This window comes from Colletotrichum lupini, chromosome 4 (assembly GCF_023278565.1).
Source record: "Colletotrichum lupini chromosome 4, complete sequence".
NCBI lineage: Eukaryota > Fungi > Ascomycota > Sordariomycetes > Glomerellales > Glomerellaceae > Colletotrichum > Colletotrichum lupini.
Window position 1 is genome coordinate 269,220 of NC_064677.1, and position 24,925 is coordinate 294,144.

Sequence of the window (24,925 nt, forward strand, 5' to 3'; positions counted from 1 at the left end):
AAATAATAAAAAAACAGCCGTGACCTAGCTGCCTATCCTCAGACACTATGGATGAAGCGGAAGGGCAAGACCACATCTACTCGGGCAAGTATTGCGGCATGTTGTCATCGTCGGCTTGACTTACCCTCCCAGAGATTTTTCGTACAACTTATTCGTAAAAGTCGGGGAGGTTCGAGCTTCTGACCTTACCATTTCGGGTCCCTGAAGCCGATAGAACACTGGGCACACCAATAGCAACATTGGATGACCCCATGTTTGTCGGCGACGCATGCCATCACCATCTGAAGCCAATGTCACTGATTTACGCCAAACTTTTTGAACAAAAAAAAAGACACCAATCTTAAACACAGTTTCGTTTACCTAGCTTGGGCCCGCCCTTACACTGAATCTAGGTTCTTGTCAATTATAGCATGTTTTGTAACGATGGTTCTGTACATCATAGCCAATCAAATGCCCCTCTACGGAGTCGGAGAGCTTTAGCATCCATTAGACAGAGCGGATCGGGTCAGTCTTAGGTCTCGCTTCCGTTCGACTCAAACTTTATGTTCGGCGAAACTCCTGCTATACATCACGTAGAGGGAAAGCTGTGCTTGCCGAATAGACCGCACTGACGCATCCCGCGCGCTTGCTGACTGGTCCTCCCATCGATCGCTTGTCATGGAAGGGCGTGATCGGTACGCAAGCCATGTTCTCATAGCCATACACCCCCTGGTCTCATCTGTACACAACAGTTCATGACGTTAAACTATGGGAATCCTTATCCACTATTGTATCAAGACCACAAAGCCCTTGGAAAGTGCCCCGATCCTGAGATCCCACAGTACTTCGCCTGCTGGAAGCTTTGATATTCCAAAGAGTTGCGTCGACGATGGATCCAATCTCGGCAGGATATAACTGATGTCTATCCCTGTTTGGCATGCTCTGTACGCTGTCTCAATCAGCCTCGGGGCAAAGCTACCTGTGATGACCACCTCAGTCTAAACATGAATATTTCCAGCCATGAGGCAGGTGGTTCACTCGTGACTATCTCGGATTTGGCTTGGTTCAAGGCCGCTTTGAGTGGAAAATAACAACGTGTCGTTTTTCTTGCAAGGTAGATTTGGGCACAGAGGGTCGACTTTCGTCGTCGACAACCATGCTAGAGCCAAGCCTTACAGAACTCGGCTCGAGGCGCCTGGGTTCTGCATATCGAACGAACCATCCTGAACTGAATGATGTAAATGCCTAGTAGCTTCAGGTCGGTGAATACCCCTGAAGTATGGATCTGATTCTAAGAAATGAAGACCCTTCTTCGATCCTTTGCGTTCAAGAGGCTTAGGTAGTATGTTGATCACATCAGGCAGGGCACATCAATCTTTATGCTTGCTTCTAATTCCTTCTTGTGAAATAGATTGAGGTGGTACCCGTGATTTCCTAAGACTACGAGAGGCTAAGGTATGAAATACGACGGCAAACCTCTCCGGTCTACAGTCGGCATGGCTTGCCGTGAGTGCATGACAGAGTTCTCCTGCCTGGCAACCAGCTTTGAGCTCGCGTAAGATTGGTGGAGCAATGCGTAAATGTCTGGAACTGTAGCATAAATTGTCTGAGACTACGGAACTGCAGCCGAAGGAGGTCTACATGTACACACCCTAAGAGGTAAGTCTTCTACTCTGGGTAGCTTCCGCCTAGAGCAAAGAGGAACCCCTGTTCGCCCGCCCCCAAACACGTGCCGGCAGCGGACATCAGAGTGATAATGTCGCTAGAGGTAGGGCGGAACATTGTAGATCTCGGACTCATGAATCACCCAGCCCGACCTTGGAAGTGATATTACAGTGGCTTAAGGTCTCTCACAGGACCGGATTAAAGATAACTAGACCGCCAATGGTGATGTAGTGATTCCGACAAAAATCTCCCTGACCAAAGGTCTCTCTCAGCCTGCCTGTCACTTGATACTTGCTGGTTGGATTCCGCCCCCCCACCCAGCGTGCTTTACTCCCTTCTTCATTCTTCATGAACATACTACTCGACTTCAGGATACCGCTGGAGACCATATCGTCGCAAAACTTTCGTTCATCTCATTTGGTCCAAGGCCCCGGCCAATAACACAACAGATGCGTAGACACTTTGACTTTCTCCATCGGTAGGTGGGTGGCTAGCCTTTATTCTTTCTATCCGCCGTTTAACTTTAAGCTTTCGGGCTCTGCAAGAGTACAGGTCACAGACCTTCGGACTCACCACGTTACCGTCTAAACCATCTCAAAACGTAATGACTCCAAGAACAACCGTCGCTTCGACCTTCTGCAGACGCAAGCCCCAAACTCTGTCAGCTCTATCTACACCTTGACGTTTTCATCCGAAACCGATGCCATCTTTCGATCAGCCTTCATCTGCTTCTGAAGCTCCCTGGCCCGTTTTACACCGAACCCGTGGCTGAACACCTCGCGAATATCCTCAAGCGTCATGTTCTTGACCTCGGGGTAGCAGAAATAGATCGAGACCCACCCGAGCACACAGATGGCTGCATAGAATCCAAACGTTCCAGAGGGTGTGGTGTTTTCCATCTGTGTCAAGAAGGTGGAGGCAACGATAATGTTGGAACCCCAGCAGCTCATCGTCAGCATCATGGTGCCCATGGCGCGCACCTCCATCGGGAAGAACTCGCTGCTCAGCCAGGCTGTGTTGCCAATACCTGAGGAGTAGAATCCGACAAAGAACACCATGCTCACGAGAACGATGATGGCCGGCGGTCCAACTGTAGTCCCCTCTGCAAGGGATAGATCATGGTTGACGGGGATCCATTTAAAGGCGATCGCGGCCACAACCAGGAATAGACCCATGAACTGCACTGTGCAGAGTAAAATCCTGCGACGACCGACTCGGTCTACGAGTAACAGGTTGACAAGCGTAAAGATGAAGTTGGTGCCGGCAATGATAGTGCCAACTGCCACAGGGTTACTGAATCCAACAAGGGAGAAAATCTGGTTTGCTATTAATCTATACTCTTTTCAAGGAATTAGGGACTTGGAAACTTGACTTACGGTCGGCGAGAAATACATGAGCGAGTTGAAACCGCTAAGCTGGCTAATGGCCATGAGTCCACACGCCGCAATCAGGGCGCGGAGGTTCGCTGGAACAACATAGAGCTGCTTGAGCACCCACCATTGCGACTTTCCGGCGTTCATGTTCTTGGCCTCTTCGACGTGGATGGTGATGTGACGGACTTTCATCCGGACTTGCTCGTCCGTTCCATTGGGGAAAATCTTTCGAATAACCTTCTCGGCCTCTTGTTCCTTGCCGTGGTAGATCAGCTGTCTTGGCGACTCTGGGCAGAAGGGCAGCATGCACGCCAGAATGATGGCTGGAATCGCGCCGCCGCCAACCATGTAACGCCACCCGCCTTGTACGTGCGCGAAGCCGGCACCGACGCCATAGCTGACTAGTTGGCCGCCCGTGATGCACATGTTGTCGAGACCAATCATACGACCGCGGTATTTGGCAGGGGACAGCTCGGCAATGTACCTGTTTTTCATGTTAGCGAGGGTTCATTACCATCGAATCTTGCGCCATTTGATATTATTGTGACATACATCGGAATGATCATGGCTGCGGAGCCGACGCCAAACCCAACGACCAGACGACCGACGGTCATCAAGGCCAGCGAGTTGGCGGCAGCTTGAATGATAGCGCCGGCAGTGAACAGAAAGCTGCCGACGTAGATGGCAATCTTGCGCCCGAAGCGGTCTGCCGTGGCTCCCGCAAAGATGGCACCGATGAAGGCGCCACCGGAGGTGATAGACGTGATGAGCTCCTTTCCAGACGAGGAGAGGGTGTGCCCGAGATCATTGTCGATGTAAACCAACACGGCTGATATGATGCCGGTATCGTAGCCGAAGAGCATGCCGCCGATGGCCGCGGTGATGGACACTAGCCATGAGAACTTGCCCGTCTGGGTCTGTTCGATAGAGTCGAGCCCATCAAGGCTGACTTGAATCTCAGAGGAGCCGTCAGCTACGGTTTCCTTGTGCTGGGTCAATTCTTTGAAGTCTTTGGTTTCCATAATGGCGGTTCGTTGCGTACAAGTGTCCGGGTCAAGGTATGAGTTTTTTGTGTTTGAATGGGGATGGCAAAAAGAGGCAATTATGACTACGAGAGAAGGAGGAAAGGTCCCAATTGGCTTGAGGGGCAGTACTCCGTAGAATGCTGTGATAATCTGGGGAAGACCTGGGGTAGAGTGAAGTCTTTATATCAGCAGTCGGAGTGAGGACCTGAGGGCGTGCAGTGAAGCAATAGGATTGCCCCGAGTAAGGTGTTGGTTCATCAGTGGCGTCTTGCTAGACTTTGTCGACGGCACAATTAGCTGGTAAGAAAGTAGAAAGCTCTACGCGAGTTATCTTCAATGGCACCCTACTTCGCGCAGGTTGGCTGATCTCGAGGGAGATGGAAGGTCACGATACTGTGTGAACCAATCGTAGGTTGGCAAACACCGAGAAATACCTTAGTCCTTCATCCATGTCGGTAGAAGTGCCAAGCCAAGTCGAAGTCTAGACAAGCCCAGCCATTGAAGCTTCCCCCGGATTTTCCCCAGATTCGTGTAATGAACAAGATAAGTCGTATCCCGCGGGACTCTTGTCCCAGCCCGGTATCCATCCGGAAGTTCAAACCAGCCTAGGGGTATGTGTAGAAACCTCCATCTCATCACCATGAGGGCGAGTTAGTCTAGTGCCGGTGCCGTACAGCGCTGGTGGAGTTCTTAGCGGTGTATGCAGGGCGCGTGCGGGGGAAAGTTGCCTATCCAGTTTTAAATAGGCAAGTCGGTCTTATTTCGCTCGCGTTTCCTATTTGACCTGCTTTCATCCATGTCCACTTCCTCGTCTCCCATGTCTCCCGCCTACCGCCAAAACCCAACGACTTTCCCGCTTTGGCCGGGTTGCCTAAATCCAATGTCAGTAGGCCATTGTTGCAAGTTGCCAACCTGGAAAGCAGCCGTTGTAGCAGTACTCGTCAGTCGCCGTTCTACGTTTCTCGTCCCCCCCGGCGCCCCGCCACCAACTCACCACTCTCACACAATATCGTTTTGAGTCTTTCTCCCCCCTATGAACCGTCAAATCAAGGCCCAGGAAATCTCTGCCCACCGGCTGGTTTTGTTGTATGCCACTGTCTGCGCGGAAACTACACGTATCAGCGCACATAATCGACGCTGGACAAGTCCAGTGCGCGGCGGGTCCAGAATATGAACCGAGTACAGACCCGGACGAATCCGTGTAACGTCAGTATTCTTTCCAATTCTGTCACTTCCCTCAACCCCGTCGCGTCCCCTCGTCTGTCTTAGGGCCGGCGAACATGTCCATGTCTGCGTGGCGTAGGATCACAGTTTTTACCCGATGGAGCCATCTGCGGTTTGTGATGCCACCAGGAACAGTTTTGTTGACACGCGTGCTGTTGTAGATCTGCAGGTTAAGGTAAGTTTCGATTCCGAAAGTTGTGTATTCCGGCGACATGGACCTGGCAAGACTCATGGTTCACGATTGTTCCCGCACGCCTTCCAAACCCGGTCTTTCTCAGCTATCATGAATGCCTATCCTAACAACATGCTTGGTTCTCCACGCTAGACACCTCAAATGTAAGCGACCCGATTATCCATTCTGCGGCTCTTTTACCTCCCGTCGGTATCTGTACCCTCCCACCGGGAATTTGTCTGTGGCTGAGGCCCTTTGGCGCCGTATCTCAAACTCGGCGAATATTTCCTTGATTGCGGTCCATGCTTGTCACTAACCGAGACCACGTGCAGGTGATTCAAGTCGATCAACGTGTTCCAATTGTCGAAAGTCTGGAGTCGAATGTACCCGTGGATATAGTGTACGCTTTAGGCACACACTGAACCCTAGGTTCGTGGATCCAAGTTCAGTGATCATACCTCAGCCGAGCCCCTCCAGCTGACTTGAATCCTGGTTCTGCGATTAGTGTCCAGCCAGAGAGAGGAACTGGGGCTGCCAAAAGCGAGTACAGCTTCTCGGAACAGCAAACTTGGGTACGAACAACGAACCGCTCTTTCAGCTTTGTTGACGAGACCGAAGATGTGGTCAACATCCATGCTGTTGTCACCGGGGAGCCCGGGGCCGACGACGGCAGCGAGAACACCTACTTAGGGACTCCACATAGACATGAAAGTCCACAGGACTACCTTGCTTTACTATCTGCTGCTTCTTCTCCAGTTCCAGATTTGCTGTCTCACTCTCGAAGCTCAGGAATAAAATCGCACGCCTCACATGATGCCCTCTACGGCCGGGATGGCATCAGGAAGCAACGAAGACACTTGCGACCCAGTCCAAACACGAGCTCTGCAACACAAGATGCCAGACAAAATCCAGCCAAAGAGTTCCATCATCACGACGACACGTCTGCATCGAGCGGTCATACTGGAGCCTCGATACAATGGGATCTACTTCACCTTGGAGAAGATTTGACACTCGATTTTCCAAACATCCAACACATCTTTGAAGCGATAGATCCCCAACTAGAAGACAAATCCACCGGCAACGACAGAACCTACGTCGAAACACCACTATGGCCCCTTCAAGACCGTCAGGAAGCCTTCCTCTACAGATACTTCGTCGACAACCTCGCACCTCTCTTCGACATGTGCGACAACGATAGACACTTTGCCAAGGTGGTGCCGAAGAGAGCAGTCTACTGCCCGACACTACTGAACGCGATGTTTTCAGCTTCCGCAAAACGTCTTAGTCGAACAATTGGCGTTGATGGAGTCATTGCCGACCGATACCATCAAATATGCCTTCGCTCGTTGATCCCGGCGCTCTCGTCCTCTACGGCCGTCGTCGACGACAACCTTCTGGCTGCTGTTGTAATCCTGCGCTTCACGGAAGAAGTCGATATCGGTTCCATGACCCTCGAGTCCCATCTGATGGGTACTAGAATCCTGCTGGCCGCCCAAGAAAACGCCGCCGATTTTAGCGGTCTGCGACTTTCTGCATTCTGGCTCGCCCTGAGGCAAGAGATATATATGGCCTTCGTTCACACACGCCCAGTCTATCACAGCTTCTTCCCCAGCATCAAACGGATACAGGAACGCGGTAACAGCGACGAGAATGCCGTGGATTGCCATTATGCCAACAAAGCCGTAAGCATTTGTGCAATGTGTCTAAGCTACTGTTACGGCCAGGAAGACAACCATGTAAGGAGTTACGCGCAATTGAAAGAGGACCTTGATGTATGGTGGAAAGAGAAGCCATGGTACTTCGACGCCATGTGGGCAAACCCAGAACCTGGTTTTCTGCTGGAAGAACAGTACATCACCGATGCCGCTGTCGCTGGGTTACAGCACTATCACCTGGCGCGGATGCTCTTGATCGCCCACAACCCTAAGGTTGCGAGGCTTGGTACGGCTTTCCGGGCAATGGAGGAAGAACTCAAACAGACCGTTCGTGTGATATGTGGCCTTGCAGTGGTAAGCTTGCGGTTCATCGACACCATCGATTTAGGGGAAGTTGCCTGCTAATTGCCTGCTGCTCCGTAAACAGGCGAACGAGAGAACACCTCCAGCATACGTGTAAGTGCCATCAAGTGGCAAGCAAACCCCCTCCTCAAACATCTTTTGACCGACGCGATACAATAGGAACGCATGCATAGCAATCACCATGGCGGGCGATCGTTTTACAGATCGGAAAGAACAAGAGGAGTTGTACAAGATCCTTGTCAAGACTGACAGGCGGTTGGGGTGGCCGACTCATGCAGCGTAAGTAGACCCTCGCGCCAGCCCTTTGGCCACTGCAACACAACACACTAACAGCGAGCAGACAGTCTCAGATCAGAGAGGCTTGGGGCTGGGAAGACTCCCCATCACCCCCTGCGATGCCTATTGCGGCCATGTTAAACGCCCGCGCACGAGCTGGGACGGCCGATTGACCAGAGTCAACCAGCGAGCAAAGCAAGCTCTAGCGTTCTGTACAAACCTGTTAGTTGATAACGACTCGCACTTGCTCAGCCCTTGCAACTACTTCACTTACTTGCGTAAGGGGTCGAGAGACAATTTACTTGGCATTGTCTATCAGATGACCACACTCTTTGCAAGCCTTGCTCCGTCTACCTAAGTACGTGTTTACATTGGTGACTACATGTGATTATTCTTCCTGCTTCGACTCCCTGCGCCAAACCTTCAAAGGCATCAGACTCGGCATCAGGTTCATGGCCTCCCGCCTCTCCGGTTCCCACGCGGGGAAGGGCAAGGCGAAGTTGTATCTATGCAAGACACTCGCCAACAAAACCGTCTGCTCCAGATAACTGATATTCCGTCCGATGCATCCTCGTGCGCCGGCACTGAAACTGACAAAGTACGGTTGCAGTTCCTTGCCCTTGTCACCGAGCCAGCGCTCCGGGATGTAGGACTCGGGTTCCGGGAAGATCTTGGGATCTCTGTGGACGATGTAAGCCGAGATGGAAACCGTCGTATCTCCAGGGATGAAATCTCCAAGAACATACGCCCCCTCAGGCGGCGTTCGTCGCGGAAGACCAAAGGTCGTTGGCGGCACTATCCGGAGGGACTCGTCGAGACACGCCCTGAGGTACGGCAAGTGCTTGACCTTGTCGTAGGGCGCAACCACCTCTTCAGGGTCCAGAACGGCATCAATTTCCTCGCGCAACTTTTCCATGCATCTGGGATTCTTCAATAGCCAGTACATGACGTTGTTCATGGCGATAGCTGTTGTGTCTGAGCCGGCATTCATCATGATGGACACCTCTGCGACAATCTCGCCCCAGTCGAGCCCATTAGGGGTTCCGTTTTTATCTTCCATCAAAGCCTGGAAGAAATCTTCCAACTTTTCACCAGCCTGGTAGCGTTTCAGTCGTTGGGTTGCGCGGTGGTAGACGATGCCATCCCATCCCTTGTTCAGGTTCCACCATCGACGAAAAGTTGGCGAGATCAGAGACGTCAGACGATGATTGAACTTGTACCAATCACCAGCCCAAACGGTGATGGACTGGGCGACGGCAGTGGAATGCAGGCAGGCTCTGTAATTCACCTCGTGAATGGATCCGTCCATGCGCTCGGCGCGCACGAGATCATGACCCTGGTCTAGAAATCCCAGTTTCTCAGACAGACCTATATCAGCGATAGCGTCGAGAGTGAAGTAGTTCGTCCACGCTCGGTAATCGAAAGTAAGATCGGCCGCGTCTGGACGAAGGACCCCCTTCAGAGGCTGGGTACAGGCCTTGTCGCAACCGACGATGAAGCGTTCAGTCTTGTCAGCCACTTTGTGTTCCCAGTTCTCGAGGTTCTTCAATGCGTATGCCGCCGACAGAACCTTGCGTTTCCGGGCGTGGTCTGCCTTATCGACTACGTCGGCTAGGTGGAAGTGAGTACCAGCCAACGTCTCGTAGAACTCGCCCTTGAGACACTTGGTTCCGTGCCCGTAGATGTCCTTGATTGCATCAACGGTACCGTACGAAAGCGAGTTGGGCCCAGTCCGAAGCACCGGATGTTTCTTGTGCTTCTCATAGAGAGTCTTGGATCGGAAGCCGAGTGCAGCTTCGCGCATGAAAACTAGATTGGTCACGCCGGCTAAGGGCTTGAAAGCCGGAAATCGACGAAGTCTTTTGGGGTCTCGGAAGTATTCGATCAAGGGATAGACGATGAAGTAGAATAAGACGCTCAGCAAAGCTGCCAAGGGAAGTACAATTGCGTACATGGTGAGGTCCTATCTCAGCTGGCTTGGAAGGCTTGTTTGCAGAGGTCTGGTGTAAGGAGTTTGATACTTCGATTCCGACGCTAGCTAGCACATCAGCACGGCATCTCACTTGTGATAGCGAGCTTTGAAATACTCATTCTGTCCGGTGCAATCAGCTGACTTCAAGATCAAACACAAACGCAACGGGATATGTATCCCGCGGAGTGCCAGCTTTGGAGACATCACAACAGTCATTCTCATGCTCTTCAGGCGCCTCCAGTGCAGGCGGACAAAAGCAAGAGGACGACAAATTGCCTATTTCGTCACCCAAGGGGACCCTGTCAGACCAAATTGGCGTCTTCTGATGGGTCCAGATCAATGCCCACGGCACATGGCGACGTTGACCATCTCTAGTCTCACGCACTCCCCGCATGCCAAGATCGAGTTGGTCGGACCCAACTTTCCTATCCAAGACGTCTCGAATTGGAAGTTGCCTATTTGGAGATTACCCCACGTTCAGGCGTGGCGTTTGTTCAGGAAAGGAAACTTGTCAGCCGCAGTAGATCGCGCGACTTGCCTATTTGACTTCAGATAGGCAAGCTAATTCCAACCTAGGCAAGTCGGCAGTCATGCATCGCGCCGCGTGTTTCCAAACTCGATGTCCCGCCCACATGGATAGTTACACAAGCGCCGGGAAGGTTTGGATGAAAGCTCGACGACAACTTACCTTGAAGACCTCGATTCTTAACTCCTAAGTACAGGTACTTGATGACGGGAGGTAGCTTGTTTTCACCCCCCCCCCCCCCTTGGATGTCCAACTAGCCACTTGCAATCGAAGAGCTCTTTACGTTTTGCTATCAGCTCAGATACGCCAACTGGAGAAGACAAATCCAATAAAGTCCTTTACGAGCCCATCGACACCCACGCGTTACTGGCCTTTTCTCATTCGCTATCAGATCACTCTACTGAAAAGCCACAATTGATTTCTTTTCGAAAAGACTTGTCACCCGTTGGAGTGGCATTGGCCTAATCCTTGTCGTTTTATTGCACCTGAATAGCGGGATGCTGACCCATCGAGTGCCTTTCTAAAACGGGCCTTTCCACTCAGGCCTTTCCACTCAGTTCAGGTTTGATGTAGTCACGATTTCCGACACAAGATCCTACTTCAGGACCTTTCGCCGACTTTTGTAGTTTTGTCTCACCAGCTTGAGTACCGGTCAGTGATGATCTGCCTCCCCTAACCTAAGATATGATCCCCAACTCTTCTATACTGAGTGATAGTCATCTCCGATCAAGATAGTCTTCATCTTTCTCATCATGAAGTCGAGCTTCTAAACTTATTCCCATCACCATTCGTCGTGTCAGGGTTGCCGAAAGTCATATTGACGAGACCTCCAACTTCCTAGAGGAACGATTGTTCCAATTCAACACATGATACTTATCCGCTACATTCTTATAGGTACCTTGATTATTCTAGTCATTGCCAATTCCCGGAACACCCTCACTTAGAGAGTGTTACGAACTTAGCAAAACGATATGACTACAACTCCTCCACAACACTGATCTGCCGTTTGTTTCCTCTTTCCCCAATTATCCCAGCCTTGATGGTTGTGAGTACTTCATCGGGGACTCTCACTCCTCCTCGGGAATTGAGCATCTGAGCATCCGCCATTTTGTTTACGTGTTCCTTTAGAGACCCATGGTGCCAAATGCTTCAAGTCACCAAGATCCACTTCTTCGGGTTGCTCGTCCGGTGGCCTATTATCACCATCCCGACTTGAGTGATTGGCAGCTAGTGCTTTGGTTTCGCGTTCATCCTTTACGGCGGGTAACACACCGGTTGAATGGTGTCCGATTCCCAGATCCACATGGCTTATACCCCGAAGAGAATGATCAGGCTCACCGTTGTCGTTGTCAACAGAAATTAGTTCGTGCAACCGATCGCTCGGTCGCAAGACACTATCCCCAATAGTCCTCATTCTCGGCCTAGCACCAAATATGGAGTTTAAATGTTGAACTGTTCGTCTCCGTCGTAAAAATAGACGACGGAAATAGTCTCTAAAGGCAGGCATGCAAGAGCAGAAGATGAAGCCGTTTAACTCGACGAATGACCAGTTAGAGATTGGCACAATGTCCCCTAGTAAGCGTCAGTACTCGCGTTTGCAACAAAACAACCAACTCACATGTCGGATTCGAAGTCTTCATGAAATCTTTGATAGAGCTGAGTCTCAGAATGGAGACAAAGGTGATCCTACAACGAATATTAGCTCTTATCAACCCCACATTTCCGGGTTTCGCAGGGCACAACTCACAACAATGCTACAGCGAACATCATATTACCGGCCCCAACCTTCTGTCTCCATCGCCAGTTGAGCCTGACGATTTGAGAAATGGGCATCGCTACTACAATAACATCAAGAGCAATATTGACCGATGCATGGGCCCAAGTCTGAACATTAATATCGTGGCATCGGCCTTGGTGTTCTCCATCCCACTTAGTCCAGGTGTAGCTGATGGGCCAGCACTGAACCGAAGTCGCAACTAGGAATGAAACGGCTGATATGACGCATGCCCATATGACACCCCAAGTCAAGCGCCTAAACTTTTCATCGGAAAATAGGCGCAAGTAGAAGAACAGGAAATTGGTCTTCGCAAACATGACGGTGAATGCGTAAAAGTGCTCTCCGATGTAGAACAGCTTGCCGAGTCGGGTAAGCTTGGACTCTTCTCTTTTTGCGAACCTCATTGTCTGCCATTGCACTTACTTTGAAGAACTCGTTGATTTGCTCCGGTGTGAGTGTCCAGATGTCTTTTCCGAGGCCATTTTGAACCGCTGCAACACGGGTTAGATTCCATTCCAGGATTCTTTCCTCCGTGTATGGCTGAGGACGGCTTACTGAACACAACAACCACGCTCATAGGTACTGACATCAACTAGACCAATTTTACTTTAGTCAAGGTACAGGTCAAGTCGACATTTTGTCGTCATAGAGAAACATACCATTGAGAAAATCAGGGCATAGTCATCCAGTCCAATTATATAATCCAACCGTGAGAGTTGGGAGTACATGCGGACACCAACACTAAATACAGCCACAATAGCCCCTGCTACGGCACTCGCAGTGGCTGAGGGACCTCTATCTCGATTGGGAAGTCCACAAATGTCGAATATGATTCTTTGGCTCTCTGCATTCATCAATATGAATCCTGTTAAAGGCGTCGAAGGCGGAGAGGCACATACTTAGTCCATCGACGACAGAGCAGTTTTGATAGCTGCAACCGATTATTCCGTACAGTTGTTGCTCTGCGCAAAGAAATTTGATGGCGGCTTGTGCACTCGTCGCTGATGCGATTATTGTCGAGACGCAATGACTCTGAAAAGCGGCATAGCATTAGTAGTCGCATGAAGACTCGCGACTTTGGCGTGACGATCAGGGAACTTACCGCGCATTCCGGCAGAAGGCTCTCGATACCCAAGCCCTGGGGTATGGCACTTGACACTAGAGTTGAGTCCATCATTCATCTCGGTAAGTCCGGCCAACGACAACTTCGACAAGACTAGGGATTGGCGACAAACCAAGCACATTGGTCGCAACGTCTTTCGATAGAGACGTTGATAGTTGCAGACGTACACAGGAGCGTAACTGGGCCGATCCGTATTTGAAAGATCTTTTCTTCGAAGAAGATTCTCCCATGTTCGCCCTGAGATTCCACATGACGTTGCTTCTCTATTTACGGCGGTGCTTGAATCAGGGCTACCCCATTTCATTGTTGACATTTGGTCAATCTAAGCTCTATTGAGATTCAGAGTGCAACGGCTCAGTCTGGATCAGGCTCTTGCGCCAATCAATCATGTCCGATGTGCACTTATAGTTCAGCCGGTGCCATCTTAGCTGAGTGTCGGATCACTTTGAATTTCAGTAGTGGGCAAAGTTGGGACTAGCACGCCATAGCACAGGGGCCAGCGTGCTGTCGAATGCGTGCTTCAGGGGACAGACAGGCTTCTCCGCAGGGCAGAAAATATACTAAGAAAGGAGAAATAAGAGTTCAACGTTTCTACAAGCATCAATCAGATGACTCTTGGCAACACAACCAAGGTCAACCCATATCGTTCTAATGTAGATGCAGCAAAACAGTCGCTGTTCTGCGTGTTGATCTTTCTAGCTAGAAATGCACAAGTTGCAGGGCGAATGGGCACAATAGCGTGATTCTTTTTTCCCTCTGTAACTCTTCCACCTTAGCGACAACTTGATGGCAAGATGGCAAGACGAGGAATTCTAGACTTTCTAGATTGCAACGCGTGCGTAGCTAGAAGTAGTGCAGCAGCGAGATGTATTTGGTTTTGACCAAGTTAGTACCGTCATACAATTGCTTCAGTGACATGTTTGCGTTCTTGTTTACCCTTCTACCTGAAACCCGTGGCTGACTCACTTTTAGCTACGTTGCAGAGGACAGCGACAAAAGAAGCCATGCATAACGTCACAACAATTCGAATGATGACTTCGAGCAAGCCCTCTGAGCGGCTACACGGTAATGACTGAACCTTCTGTATAAAAGCTAGCATAACGCTCTTGAGCTTGCAGCCTCAGAGCCAAGTATTCCCCTCCGTCGATCCCGGCACAACACGCCATCTAACTATATGTATTGCGGGGGAAGAAGAGGTGTAAAAGTTTCCGAAATGTGTTGACAGATCATCGTGCTTTGATAATTCTCTTGGTCTCTACCTCTGAACACCAATCTAAACACCAACGGGAGTCTGGCAAAGGACAGCCTGGCCGAGCTGTAGTAATAATTGTTAGAAAACGAGAAATAGACGTTGATCTTCGATTTATACTACTCACAACGGAAATGACACAGCAGCGGGCACGCTGACCAACATTGGCACAGATGCTTCTGAAATTGCTGGCCGAAGTCGGCACGTTCGTAGCTGTTGTCGGAGCTATTAGCATCGTTCACTTCACCTCTCTCTGATTAGTTCTGACTTACGAGAATGACAGTCAAGATCAGCAGCTCCCAGAACATCGGTGGCACAGCACTGAAGGCTGCTGTAGAGACCAGAGCAAGCAACATAGGGAGCAGAGCCGCCGCCAGTGTTGCCGGTAGGAATGGCGATGACGGCAGTGGCCAAGATCGAAACGAGAGCGGTAGTGAACTGCATTTTGAAAGAGATACGATGATTGAGTGAGAGTCTTGAGTGACCGAAGAAGAGCTGGGAGCTGCAGGTTGCTTTGAGTAGGAGATAGAAGAGATGGTTAATTATGATGACTAGATATTGATTGAGAAGCCTGGCAACTGCAGACATTATATATCTGAGTCCAATTGCCGCCGTCACTGCTCATACGACTAAACAGATCAACTTGATAAATGGTCCTCTTGCATTTCCGCCACCATGTCACTGTTTGTGCAAAGTCCTGCGGCATAACTTCACCTCACCATTGACACCATTTCCCAGTCATCGCCGGACCAAAGGCACACGATGGGGTTCGTGAAGCTTTCGGCAATTCGGTAAGAAGAACTCATTGCCAACGACTTGTGTATGCTTGGCAATATTGGCTTGGCTGTCCACTTTTAGTCCGAGAAACTGAGGTGTAGGTAAATCCACCTAACACGAGCTACATAAGACGGGAGCGGCTGCTCCCGTGCGGGTAAAAACGTGAGAAGTGATAAGGAATTCTGCAAAATTCCCGAAAAAAGTAATGTCCAACTTCATGATGCTGTTCGGGGATGCAGTTCGTCTGAATCCGGGTGGTGTGAAGGCGTTGGTCTGGTCCGGGATGATAATGGAAATTCGCCTACAGCCGCTCCCGCCTGTCAAATGCAACATTCCCCGCCCTCAGCTCGACTAAAAGCGAATCAGGGGAAGAGGCGATTCTCAGCCCAGCCTTCGACTGGGAATAAATCACAATTGTGGCGCTGCAAGTACAGGCATGCCTGCAGATGATCAGCGCTGTCTACTGCCTCGTACCTTGTTTAGTGAATCAGGAGAGTCTTTCCGCAGGCGAAGTATAGTAGAGCAGGAAGGTAGGTATATGCAGCTAAAGTAACTAACCATTTGTGCAACGGGTATGCTAATGTGCATAAGGCTGGGCCCGTTGCTTTGAAGAACTTACTAGGAATGTTGAGTATCTTTCAAGACGTATTATCATTGTAATTAAACCTGCGCTTTGGGACTTTGCTGCTGCTGCTGTAAGCCACTTTCACGTTGCATAAGACTACGAACTGATGCGATGAGCTCTGAATCTGGGTTCCCCTTGGATACCACCACTCCCTTTCCATAAAGAAAATGCCCAAGGTATGAGATATGTGCAAATTAAGCCAAAAGTTTAGAGATGTGTTGGCAATTACCCATCCTAATTCATCAATCATTTCCGTGGAAAGAAGTCCTGCATGTTCGACATTGAAATTTGAAGATCCACACCGGTTGTTCACGCATGATCAGTCACACTACTATGCATGGGTTAAGCGTTCAGTCCTAGTAAACGGTGCTTTACATGGGTTGTGGACGACGCGGGTAGAGGCCTGCAGCAACCTAGAACCTAAATGCAACAATAATATTCCCAATGCTACCGAATCAATGATCAAGACCCAAATTTGCAGCGCAAAGATTTTCTAGGCAACGCACAAATGAACCAGGTGATGTAACATAGAGAGAGCTAAAGCGGAAACCACTGCGATATCTGCAGACCATGGCCATCTGGTCCTTTTCCGTCTGATCATTAATCGTCATGCTTTTACAACATATTCCAAGAGGTTGACAGGCAACTGAGACCTGTGGATCATGGCCTAGGCTTTGTGTCCCACAATTTCCGCCACCTCGTGCATCCGGTCTTGCATCCGGTCCTGCTCTTCGAATTTTTTCACAACTTGCAGAGTGGCAAAGTAACTGAATGGTAGAGCGATGAACCAAAGACCGCAGTTGATGCTTGCTGTAGCAATAAGGGGGGTTGGAACGGCTTGGATCCCGAGACCCACTGCTACCGCTGCCGTCTCGATGCCACGAAGCAAAGAGCTATACCGAATCTGGTCGCCGGGCGAGTCCGACAGATTTCCGATTGCCCAGTAGATGAAGTTCTCAATCATGCCAAGAGACGCTCTTTCCAGCATATAGAGCCCAAATCCGCGTCCGAACTCGCTCTGAAAGGCCCAATCCAGGACAGGGAGCGTGAATCGATACTCATTTTGGATGATGACAGCCCATATCCAGGTTGCAGTGTTGAGACAGACTATCAGCGAATATGTTGCTAGAGCTCGTGTCTGGCGATTCTTGGACCACGGGAGATCCACAAGTGATCCTCCGAGCCATGTCGAGAAAGTGCTTACGATAGCTGCAACGAAACCACCCAGCGCTCTCGAGCGCACGCTGAAGTATGTTGCAAGGTAGGTGCCAGGGTATGCTTGAATCCAGCCAAAGTACCAGAATAGAGGTGTCAATAGAAGAATTGAACGGCTTCTGACTAGCTTCCACATCTCGAGGAGCTCTGTCCGCCAATGAATCCCTGTCGGCGCTTCGATGCGACTTCCGTCATCCCGTATGACCTTGTCGGGGTTGGATAAGAAGAGACCCAGGAAGAAACCGAGACATTGTATGCCGATGAAGGCAAGGTACAGCTCGTATCCAACCTTGCCCTTCTGATTAACCTTGTGGTTGAGCGCTAGGGAGATGGCGCCACCAATAATCATGCCAAAGTTGCGGAAGGTGAACCACGTCGCGACGTAACGGCCTCGCTTGTGGTATTCAGGATATCCCGTAGCAATCGCTCCCTCGACGCTGTAGAAGAATCCAGCACTTATGCCGCAGGCAACCGAGCCGAAGTAGACGAGCCATGTTTCACCTGACCGATTGTTGACGTAAAGGCCGGCTGCATAGAGGGGATACCCAAGAGCACCAACTGCCAAAGTCCAGCGGAATCCAATCAGGTTGGTAAGGAACGGGCCAGCGAAGCAAGTCAACGTCATAAAGGCGTAAAGGAGAGCATTCGCTGCGTTGACCAGATCTGGACTTTGTGAACCGCCGACGCCGAGTCCATTCATAGCACTCCATATTCCCGGTGCACAGAAAGCACAGAGACCAACGATGAGTATCTGAAAGAGAGTGCTCCTGAGAAACGATATGGGTTGCGACGGAGGCAGCGGCTGGTTGCCGGGCTCGATTTCTGGCTGGCGAAGGTCGGCCACCTCGATAGACATGACTGGCTAAGTTGCTGACTGGTACGATGGTCGAATTTTGACTCGAATATGCTTGATGATGAATTGAAAAGATTTGACGGCAGCGAGACAAGACCCCCTCTTCGAAGACCTTGATGGTTGCAGTTGCTGGAGGGCCAACCTTTATGGGCTGGTGTAAAATCGGAACCTCCTCAGGCAACTATTTACTTCACTTAGGGACTTGAGATAGACCTCAAATCCGCCTCTGTAAAATTCCCACTGCATGAGATTTGCTTGCAGGGTCACGAATTACGTGCTCAAGTTTCGTCCCAACGTCGCACCAATCGACAGTCCTGAACCAATCTCTTGAGCCTTACGAATGGTAACGCAGACCCCGCATCAGGGGCGGTCGGAAGCAGTCAATACGAATCTTTATCCGTTGGGAAGACTTGTTCGTCGTAGATCATATAATTATGGAAGAGCCGGCGTGTAGCCCATTCGCCGTCGATGAGTTGCCTAAATGCTAGCAACATGGAGCTAGCAAAAGGATCGCATGTATCCATCATACAAAAGAATTTGCGTTCTCTCTTGCTTAGAATACGGTACTCGGAATATCGCGATATCGTTTCAAGCATGTATGAACCCTGAGTCCATAACGAAGAGCGAAGTTAAGCATGTGTTTGGGCCTTGATACATTCAACCTCAACTGAGGTGCAATGAACCAATCCTATCGGAGGACGCGGGTATTGATAACCGGGGTAGAGATATCGATGCGACTCTCGCCAATTGGCATGAAGCCCAAAATAACGTGATTTTAGCTTCGAACGCATCAAAGCACATGCTACAACTTCCTCGGATAGGTATATAAGTTCCCGTTCAACCAATCTGACGTCGCGGGCGCTTCCATCAAACCCATCCTACATCCAGTACCTGCACGTTGTCCCAGATTGCGATCATCGGCATCGAAGCGAATACTTCCTGCTACAGTTGCCGCAAGGCACGCAATCACAATGACGACTTCACTCATATCGAATGTTACCGAAGGCCATAAATCAACCAATCAACTCAATCCCTCCATCGTATTTGAACAATTTCAAGATTTACCCCAGACAAATCAACGACTTCTGGGCGAGCCCCATCCCACTGGCACTGTGACACCACTGGCATTGAGGCCTTCTGGTCAGCACAAAGATGTTCAGTTGCATGAGGTCGTCCATGCTGTAGAATCTCTTCAGACGCAGGGCGAACTCACCAAGAAACTCGCCATTCACGGGGTGCTTTTATTCAGAGGTTTGCCAATCCATGGCGCCGAGGATTTCAGCAAGTTCGCACACGCTTTCGGGTACAAACCACACGAAATCATTGGCATTGTAGTCGACAGACCGTTGTTGGCACCAAACGTGGCACCTGCGAACGAAAGCCCAAAAGAAGTTCTCATCTACAACCACAATGAGTCACCCCAGGTCCCGCATGCGCCCGAATACGTTTTCTTCTATAACCACAAGGCACCCGCAAAAGGGGGCGAGACCCCCATTTCTTCATCACTGGAGCTCTTTCGACGAGCCAAGGATGAAATCCCGGAGTTCATCCAGGAACTGACGGAGAAGGGAATTCTTAGCAGAGTGACCTATAAGTTCGACCAGCAATACACAGGAGGCTCAACCCTAGCACAAGCTTTTGGAAAAAACTTCTTGGACGGTGACAGCGTGACCATGAAGCGCGAGAAGATCGAGGCACAGATTGCTAGATATGGAAGAGGCCAGCATACGACGTGGGAATGGATAGACGACGGCGTGATCCTGACGCATAGGCTACCCGCGATTCGTACCCAGCCAGGCACGGGACTTCCGACGCTCTTCACCGGATTAGCCGCCTACTGGAAGAACTCTCAAGGCGGACAAGGGGCCAGAAAGGAAGTCACCAAACAGCTCTACGGCGACGGCACGCCAATCCCAGACAGGTATCTAGAACACTTAGCGAAGATCACAGATGAGATCCGAGTACTCCACAAGTGGCAACAGGGCGACGTTCTCGTCTTCGACAACGTTATTGCTCAGCACGGCAGACAGCCTTGGGAAGGCGAACAATCGGATCGTGTGGTGCTAGCTAGTCTATTCGATGGAGACAGTGTGCCTGGAGCATATGGTAACGGCGACTGGGCCCAGGTCGTTCAGGCCTTGGGCGGTTGACGATGTTGAAATTGGATGGGTATCTTGACAAGAGGCGACACACTTGACTTGTCTTCACGATTAAGTCAACAAAGACTCTTTAAAGAAAAGAAGAAGATGGGGTGATTATAATTATATTTCGACTGATGACCACATTGCTTTCTTCAACAAAACATGAACTGAACCCAAATGTGCTGCTGAGGCTGCCAGAGGTGGTTGGCAATTTGGGCCATGGCCCAGATTTTCGTGCAGTCTAAGGGGCTACTACTGTCAGACTAGTCGCCTCGAGCTTAAACTAGGTGTGAAATTTTGATTGGAACTGAGGGAGTCGACTGAAATCCCAATCATTCTCCCTTGCAGCACCCTTTCGTTACATGAAGTCTCCATTAGGATTCCTAAGCTCACCCCTTGCCTCGACCGTAGGAATGGGGAGCTCACACCATTTCCGAGAGCTCAGGCACCAGGCACGAGGACGGTTGAAATCGTCCCGTCGCCAAATTTTACAGTTGGAGCTCTTTATCCATCATACCTACTGCCTAGTCTCTCTTGTTCCCTTTGCGAATTGCACATTGGTGATCCGGTGTCTCAGCCCCTTCGTAGTATGGAGTAGAGCTCAGCCTGTGCTCCCTAAAAGCCTGCGACACATCCTGGAAGCTCCAATATCGAGACGCAAGAAGAGTGAACTTTCATTAAGTATTCAATGCTAAAATATCCGGGGCTTAGAGAGAGCCACAGCTGGTTGCTATCGAAGAATATGAAATAACGACCAGTAGCTGTTCCGCACATCATTAAGCTACTGAATACTTCACACGGGGCAACAAACTTAAAGGTAAAGAATAAAGCAATTGATGTTTATTGTGTTGTCGGCTGAGTCTGGATCTACTACGGGACGCGGGTTAAAACCGGTTCAAAGAAAGAGCATTCAAGTTCACATTTGTGGTCTTGCTACGATGAGATCCCTACAGAAAGGGCTTGATGCTCTAATTGGCCTTTCTGGTGCGCTGGGGTAGTACATATCATATCTTGTTCCAGAGCAGGACAGTCCTTCATCACTTCAAGGCTTCTTCATCGATTCAAGATGACGACATACTAAGAATCCTAGACCAGAGACGGGCATTGATTCATAATGAATTATTCAGTAAATCTTTCCAAAAACGACAAGATATTAGTAAGATCTTGAGTGATCATACTTTGAGGTCCCCGGATGTACACTGGAAGTTCAGTAGACAATTCTTCCATGGGCTCGAGAATCGATTTTCTATCGTGGCTATGCCAAAAAGGCCGTACCTTACGGGGTTTCTTCACACAATTACAGGCAGTGGCGGCATGCCGTTCCCAAGATACCAGTAGTTGCGGATGGCGTATCGACCTCTTTCTCTGTTTCAGTATGGACCAGACGATAGATGCATGATTCTATTGAGACCGCATGAACCTTGCTCTGAAAAGTCTGAAAAGCGTTCGGCCTAGCGAATTGGGCCGTGACGTCGGAACAAATAGTTATCTGCCTCAATACAATTGGTATCGCAATCCAGTAGCACCCGACATGATGTTTACCCTGTTATCGTTTAGCGTCGTTTCGAGCTCCAGGTGCGAGATTCTTCCGCGAATGTGTGCGTGGCTCAATGGAGGCCGAGATTGATGGCTATATGTACAACGACTTCAGAGGTGGTCTAGCTGAAGATATTTCGGAACAGTGGATGAAACTGAAATATTCAAATAGAAGGAAATCTTAAGGACTCGACCGTCGTCGATCTGACACGGCGGACAGGGCATATTCCGCAGTCGACTGCACCGCCAGAGTCGTGAGGACACGTTGAGTTAACACATCTTGCATTGAGATGGTTTGAGGGAAGAGAGTGGTTATTTATGTCTGAATACTCAGTGTCTCCCTTGAGTCGTGGTAACCCCAGTGCCCTGAGGCATCTTCTTGGATGTGGTGGGGGCTTCGGCTAGGAGCAAGGGAGGGACGAGGCGAGCAGTCAGCCCGTAGCTCCACGGACGACATGTGCCAAATCAGGGAGTGCACGTGACTTTGAGGCTTGGGAAGTGTCAAGAGATGCATATTCCGAAGGCATGTACAGGATTTAGGTATCAGAAGATGAGAAGGGACATCGAACTGTTGTCATTACCCAATCTTGTTTGTGATATAGGTAGTCGCTTGATGAGATTGCTAACAGTTGAATAATATCTATCTTGGTTGATTATGAGAGTTGATGTGCATTATCTGCAATGTTAAGATATGAATAGTCACCCAGAATATCCTCCAGGGATCCAACAAATACTACTCAGATCATGATTCACTCGAAAGCTGTCCAAGCCAATACAAATATCAGACCTAAACAATTGAAACAGCACTCACTATGCCTGGCTTCATCGACGAAAGGATAAGCGGCCGATATCAGATACTGAGGTTATATCCAAAACGTAAAACCATCAAGCTCTTTAGCCTTGCGAGACCAGGGCATAGATCTTTCATGGTATATTCTTTGAGAAAACATTATTCCTTGACTTCTTGTTTTAAGACGCCATGACATCCTTCCGTTGTCTCGGATCACTTCAGGTCATGATAGGTGACTTGGGGATCTGCCTACTTTATTCGATGACCAACATGGTATGATATGGAAATCGGCGTCGTACCAAGGTTCATTCGATTGAGTATATGAGAGGGTTCCGACCCTGGCATTTTTTCAGGATCTTCTCGACATTTCGATGAGACCCCTCAAAGGTTTGGTCGCAGCTGCCATCTACACCAACATGCGGAATCCTCGGACATCAAGAAATTAGCATGTGCACAACACCCCGGAAGCCTATTGATACGTCTAATACAAATTGATTAATGATTCTGATACCTGTTATCTATATATGAGGACCATAATCGGAAATCACCTTCGTCTATTGTCAAATTACAGGCTTTGACTATCTAGATTATAATTATCGCTACATGTGCCTCAAGTTACACGTCTACAAGGAAATGAAAGAATGGTTGAATTCTAGCACAATTAAGCAGCCATCTCAAAATAACAGCTGCCTTAACCAGAAGTCTTGCAAGCCAAGCTTCATCGGTGTTTGGACTCCGTTAAGATGGTACCCTCAACATATTCGATCCTCCACCATCGACTTCATAGTCAGATGCCAGCAGAAGCCTTCGTGATTATTACCTTGTTAACAGAGCTGAATAACATCAGTTTACATCAGGTCCATGTAGTTACAGACAAATGCGTTGGTTTGTGATATGAATCGACGAATTAGGAAAAGCTGTCACCATTTTGTTCTCGAATAACAATGGTCATGTGCACGTAGTCCAAGGATTCTGCTAGGGGAGCGTAATTCTTCATGTCACCAACAAATACTGAGGTTTCCAAAATATCTCATCTTATCGCATCGTCATGCAATATTTACATATTAATTTACGTTGCAGCCAATATGTACTTTGCATATGTATAAGAACTTCTAACTTCACAGAAGTCTATTTTGATGCGAGCAATAAGCGGACCTGAAGGCTGGATGCTCTCATTTATGCCTCAGTCAAAGCTCGATGGTCTCTGAACCAATGTATCTCGCAAGACTTCTCGTATACCATTGATGTCTATCAAAAAGTCATAACGGAGAATAGGGAACGGCAAATCCAGGCTTTCTATACCTCACTACTTTCTCGTCAAGCCTATTCCCACGAACAACATTCGGCAAGAATTTCCAGCAATGATATCGATTCCAGGATAGTGACGCAATTTCTGTAAGCTTGAGTTGACCCTTTCATATGGATTCTACATCTGACATAACATTGTTGAGAGGACACTTATGGCTCTCAGGAGAAATGAACAAAAAAATGGCTCATGTCGATGAAACCAGGGAGCAATAGAAACACCATGATTACTACGTATACCTTTCATATTCATCCTACCGACCTTCCAGCGATTTGAAGAGAATTCTTGGACTTGCACCTTTGGTTGGGTTCATGTATCTGAGTTGATATTGTTGTCTTCCAGACCGGCCTCCGGTTTTCAGGTGCCAAGCGTCAAGTGCATGCGCCAAAAGGGCCTTGTCTAGATGTGGACCGTCAAGTTCTCACTCCTCACCGGTATTTCGAGGCGATCAATCATGATGCAAAGACACTCCCTCCCTCTTGTGTAAGAGGAGTTGACTCGAGCATACTCCATTTGTCCACGACCTGAAGCTATTCTTGTCTTATGCCCTGCATTCGTTGAGATGCTGACAATGTGGATGTCGAGGCATCCACAATCTATTGCAAACACTGGAGACTAACAATCGATACGAGCGAAATAGGCTTTCCTGGAATCTCAAATATGTCACTTCCGCTTTTCAAAATTATCCAAACATTCAATGGCCTGCATCCGGAATCCAAGGTTGGCTCAACGAGGGACAGAGTGTGGGGTAGTCACGAGGGCAACCAGCCTTTGTAATGGCTCGCTTATGCAAGGACAATAACAGAATTCTCTCGTCTCGTAAGTTTAAGTCTGTTTGGGGAGAACTAATGCCGTCATGTTCCCTCTCTGCCCCATTTAGTGCCGAGAATAAGAAAGAATGCACCAGCGAGGGATGATATCGTGCATTTTGCCGCTGCTGGCTCCGTCTCCACTTGATACACTCAACGGGCCGAGACCATCAAAACCAATGTATGACTCGCTGACCGGCGGTTGGTTCCAATGGATCGGAAGATCGAGAGCCGCATGGTGATAGACAGGGCCATATCGGTTTTGGGGACATGACTGGAGTCGCCGGGGCGGGGCCGGTGCGACGAAAGGAGGTCGGGTGCCCGAGACTGAGAATGGATACAGGCAATTTAGCAGATTCCAGGTGGTAAGATCTGGCCCAGGGATTCCGAAAATGTTCATTGTCGTCAACGAGAAAGCTCGGGAGGGCGCCGGGCGGAACGCCACAGACAAGACCCAATTTCCAAGCTTAGCGGACGGGAATGCACGCTTATTG

At 49.4% G+C, this 24,925-nt stretch overlaps 9 protein-coding genes across 9 annotated transcripts; 3 read left to right on the top strand and 6 right to left on the bottom strand.

Moving 5' to 3' along the window:
• Positions 1 to 47: 47 nt before the first annotated feature.
• CLUP02_07192 (uncharacterized protein) lies at positions 48 to 344 on the top strand (the record flags this gene model as incomplete). The annotated part of the gene is made up of 2 exons (XM_049286187.1): positions 48 to 109; positions 215 to 344. 2 exons carry the CDS (start codon positions 48 to 50, stop codon positions 342 to 344), a joined length of 192 nt encoding a protein of 63 aa, XP_049143330.1.
• Positions 345 to 2,315: 1,971 nt separating this feature from the next.
• CLUP02_07193 (uncharacterized protein) lies at positions 2,316 to 4,039 on the bottom strand (the record flags this gene model as incomplete). Its single annotated transcript, XM_049286188.1, has 3 exons — positions 2,316 to 2,822; positions 3,021 to 3,501; positions 3,570 to 4,039. The coding sequence occupies 3 exons, from the start codon at positions 4,037 to 4,039 to the stop codon at positions 2,316 to 2,318; spliced, it is 1,458 nt and encodes a 485-aa protein (XP_049143331.1).
• Positions 4,040 to 4,925: 886 nt separating this feature from the next.
• CLUP02_07194 (uncharacterized protein) lies at positions 4,926 to 5,171 on the bottom strand (the record flags this gene model as incomplete). Its single annotated transcript, XM_049286189.1, has 1 exon — positions 4,926 to 5,171. The coding sequence occupies one exon, from the start codon at positions 5,169 to 5,171 to the stop codon at positions 4,926 to 4,928; it is 246 nt and encodes an 81-aa protein (XP_049143332.1).
• A 192-nt stretch (positions 5,172 to 5,363) lies between these two features.
• Positions 5,364 to 7,905, top strand: CLUP02_07195 (uncharacterized protein; the record flags this gene model as incomplete). The annotated part of the gene is made up of 7 exons (XM_049286190.1): positions 5,364 to 5,441; positions 5,592 to 5,602; positions 5,944 to 7,120; positions 7,202 to 7,447; positions 7,521 to 7,549; positions 7,616 to 7,735; positions 7,797 to 7,905. 7 exons carry the CDS (start codon positions 5,364 to 5,366, stop codon positions 7,903 to 7,905), a joined length of 1,770 nt encoding a protein of 589 aa, XP_049143333.1.
• A 215-nt stretch (positions 7,906 to 8,120) lies between these two features.
• On the bottom strand, positions 8,121 to 9,686 carry CLUP02_07196 (cytochrome P450 oxidoreductase; the record flags this gene model as incomplete). The annotated part of the gene is made up of 1 exon (XM_049286191.1): positions 8,121 to 9,686. One exon carries the CDS (start codon positions 9,684 to 9,686, stop codon positions 8,121 to 8,123), a length of 1,566 nt encoding a protein of 521 aa, XP_049143334.1.
• A 1,984-nt stretch (positions 9,687 to 11,670) lies between these two features.
• Positions 11,671 to 13,188, bottom strand: CLUP02_07197 (CFEM domain-containing protein; the record flags this gene model as incomplete). The annotated part of the gene is made up of 7 exons (XM_049286192.1): positions 11,671 to 11,722; positions 11,845 to 11,916; positions 11,978 to 12,363; positions 12,431 to 12,498; positions 12,563 to 12,599; positions 12,960 to 13,039; positions 13,110 to 13,188. 7 exons carry the CDS (start codon positions 13,186 to 13,188, stop codon positions 11,671 to 11,673), a joined length of 774 nt encoding a protein of 257 aa, XP_049143335.1.
• A 1,215-nt stretch (positions 13,189 to 14,403) lies between these two features.
• On the bottom strand, positions 14,404 to 14,823 carry CLUP02_07198 (fungal hydrophobin; the record flags this gene model as incomplete). The annotated part of the gene is made up of 3 exons (XM_049286193.1): positions 14,404 to 14,445; positions 14,507 to 14,592; positions 14,652 to 14,823. The coding sequence occupies 3 exons, from the start codon at positions 14,821 to 14,823 to the stop codon at positions 14,404 to 14,406; spliced, it is 300 nt and encodes a 99-aa protein (XP_049143336.1).
• Positions 14,824 to 16,448: 1,625 nt separating this feature from the next.
• On the bottom strand, positions 16,449 to 17,852 carry CLUP02_07199 (cytochrome c oxidase subunit 1; the record flags this gene model as incomplete). Its single annotated transcript, XM_049286194.1, has 1 exon — positions 16,449 to 17,852. One exon carries the CDS (start codon positions 17,850 to 17,852, stop codon positions 16,449 to 16,451), a length of 1,404 nt encoding a protein of 467 aa, XP_049143337.1.
• Positions 17,853 to 18,820: 968 nt separating this feature from the next.
• On the top strand, positions 18,821 to 19,999 carry CLUP02_07200 (taurine catabolism dioxygenase TauD; the record flags this gene model as incomplete). The annotated part of the gene is made up of 1 exon (XM_049286195.1): positions 18,821 to 19,999. One exon carries the CDS (start codon positions 18,821 to 18,823, stop codon positions 19,997 to 19,999), a length of 1,179 nt encoding a protein of 392 aa, XP_049143338.1.
• Between the last annotated feature and the right edge of the window lie 4,926 nt (positions 20,000 to 24,925).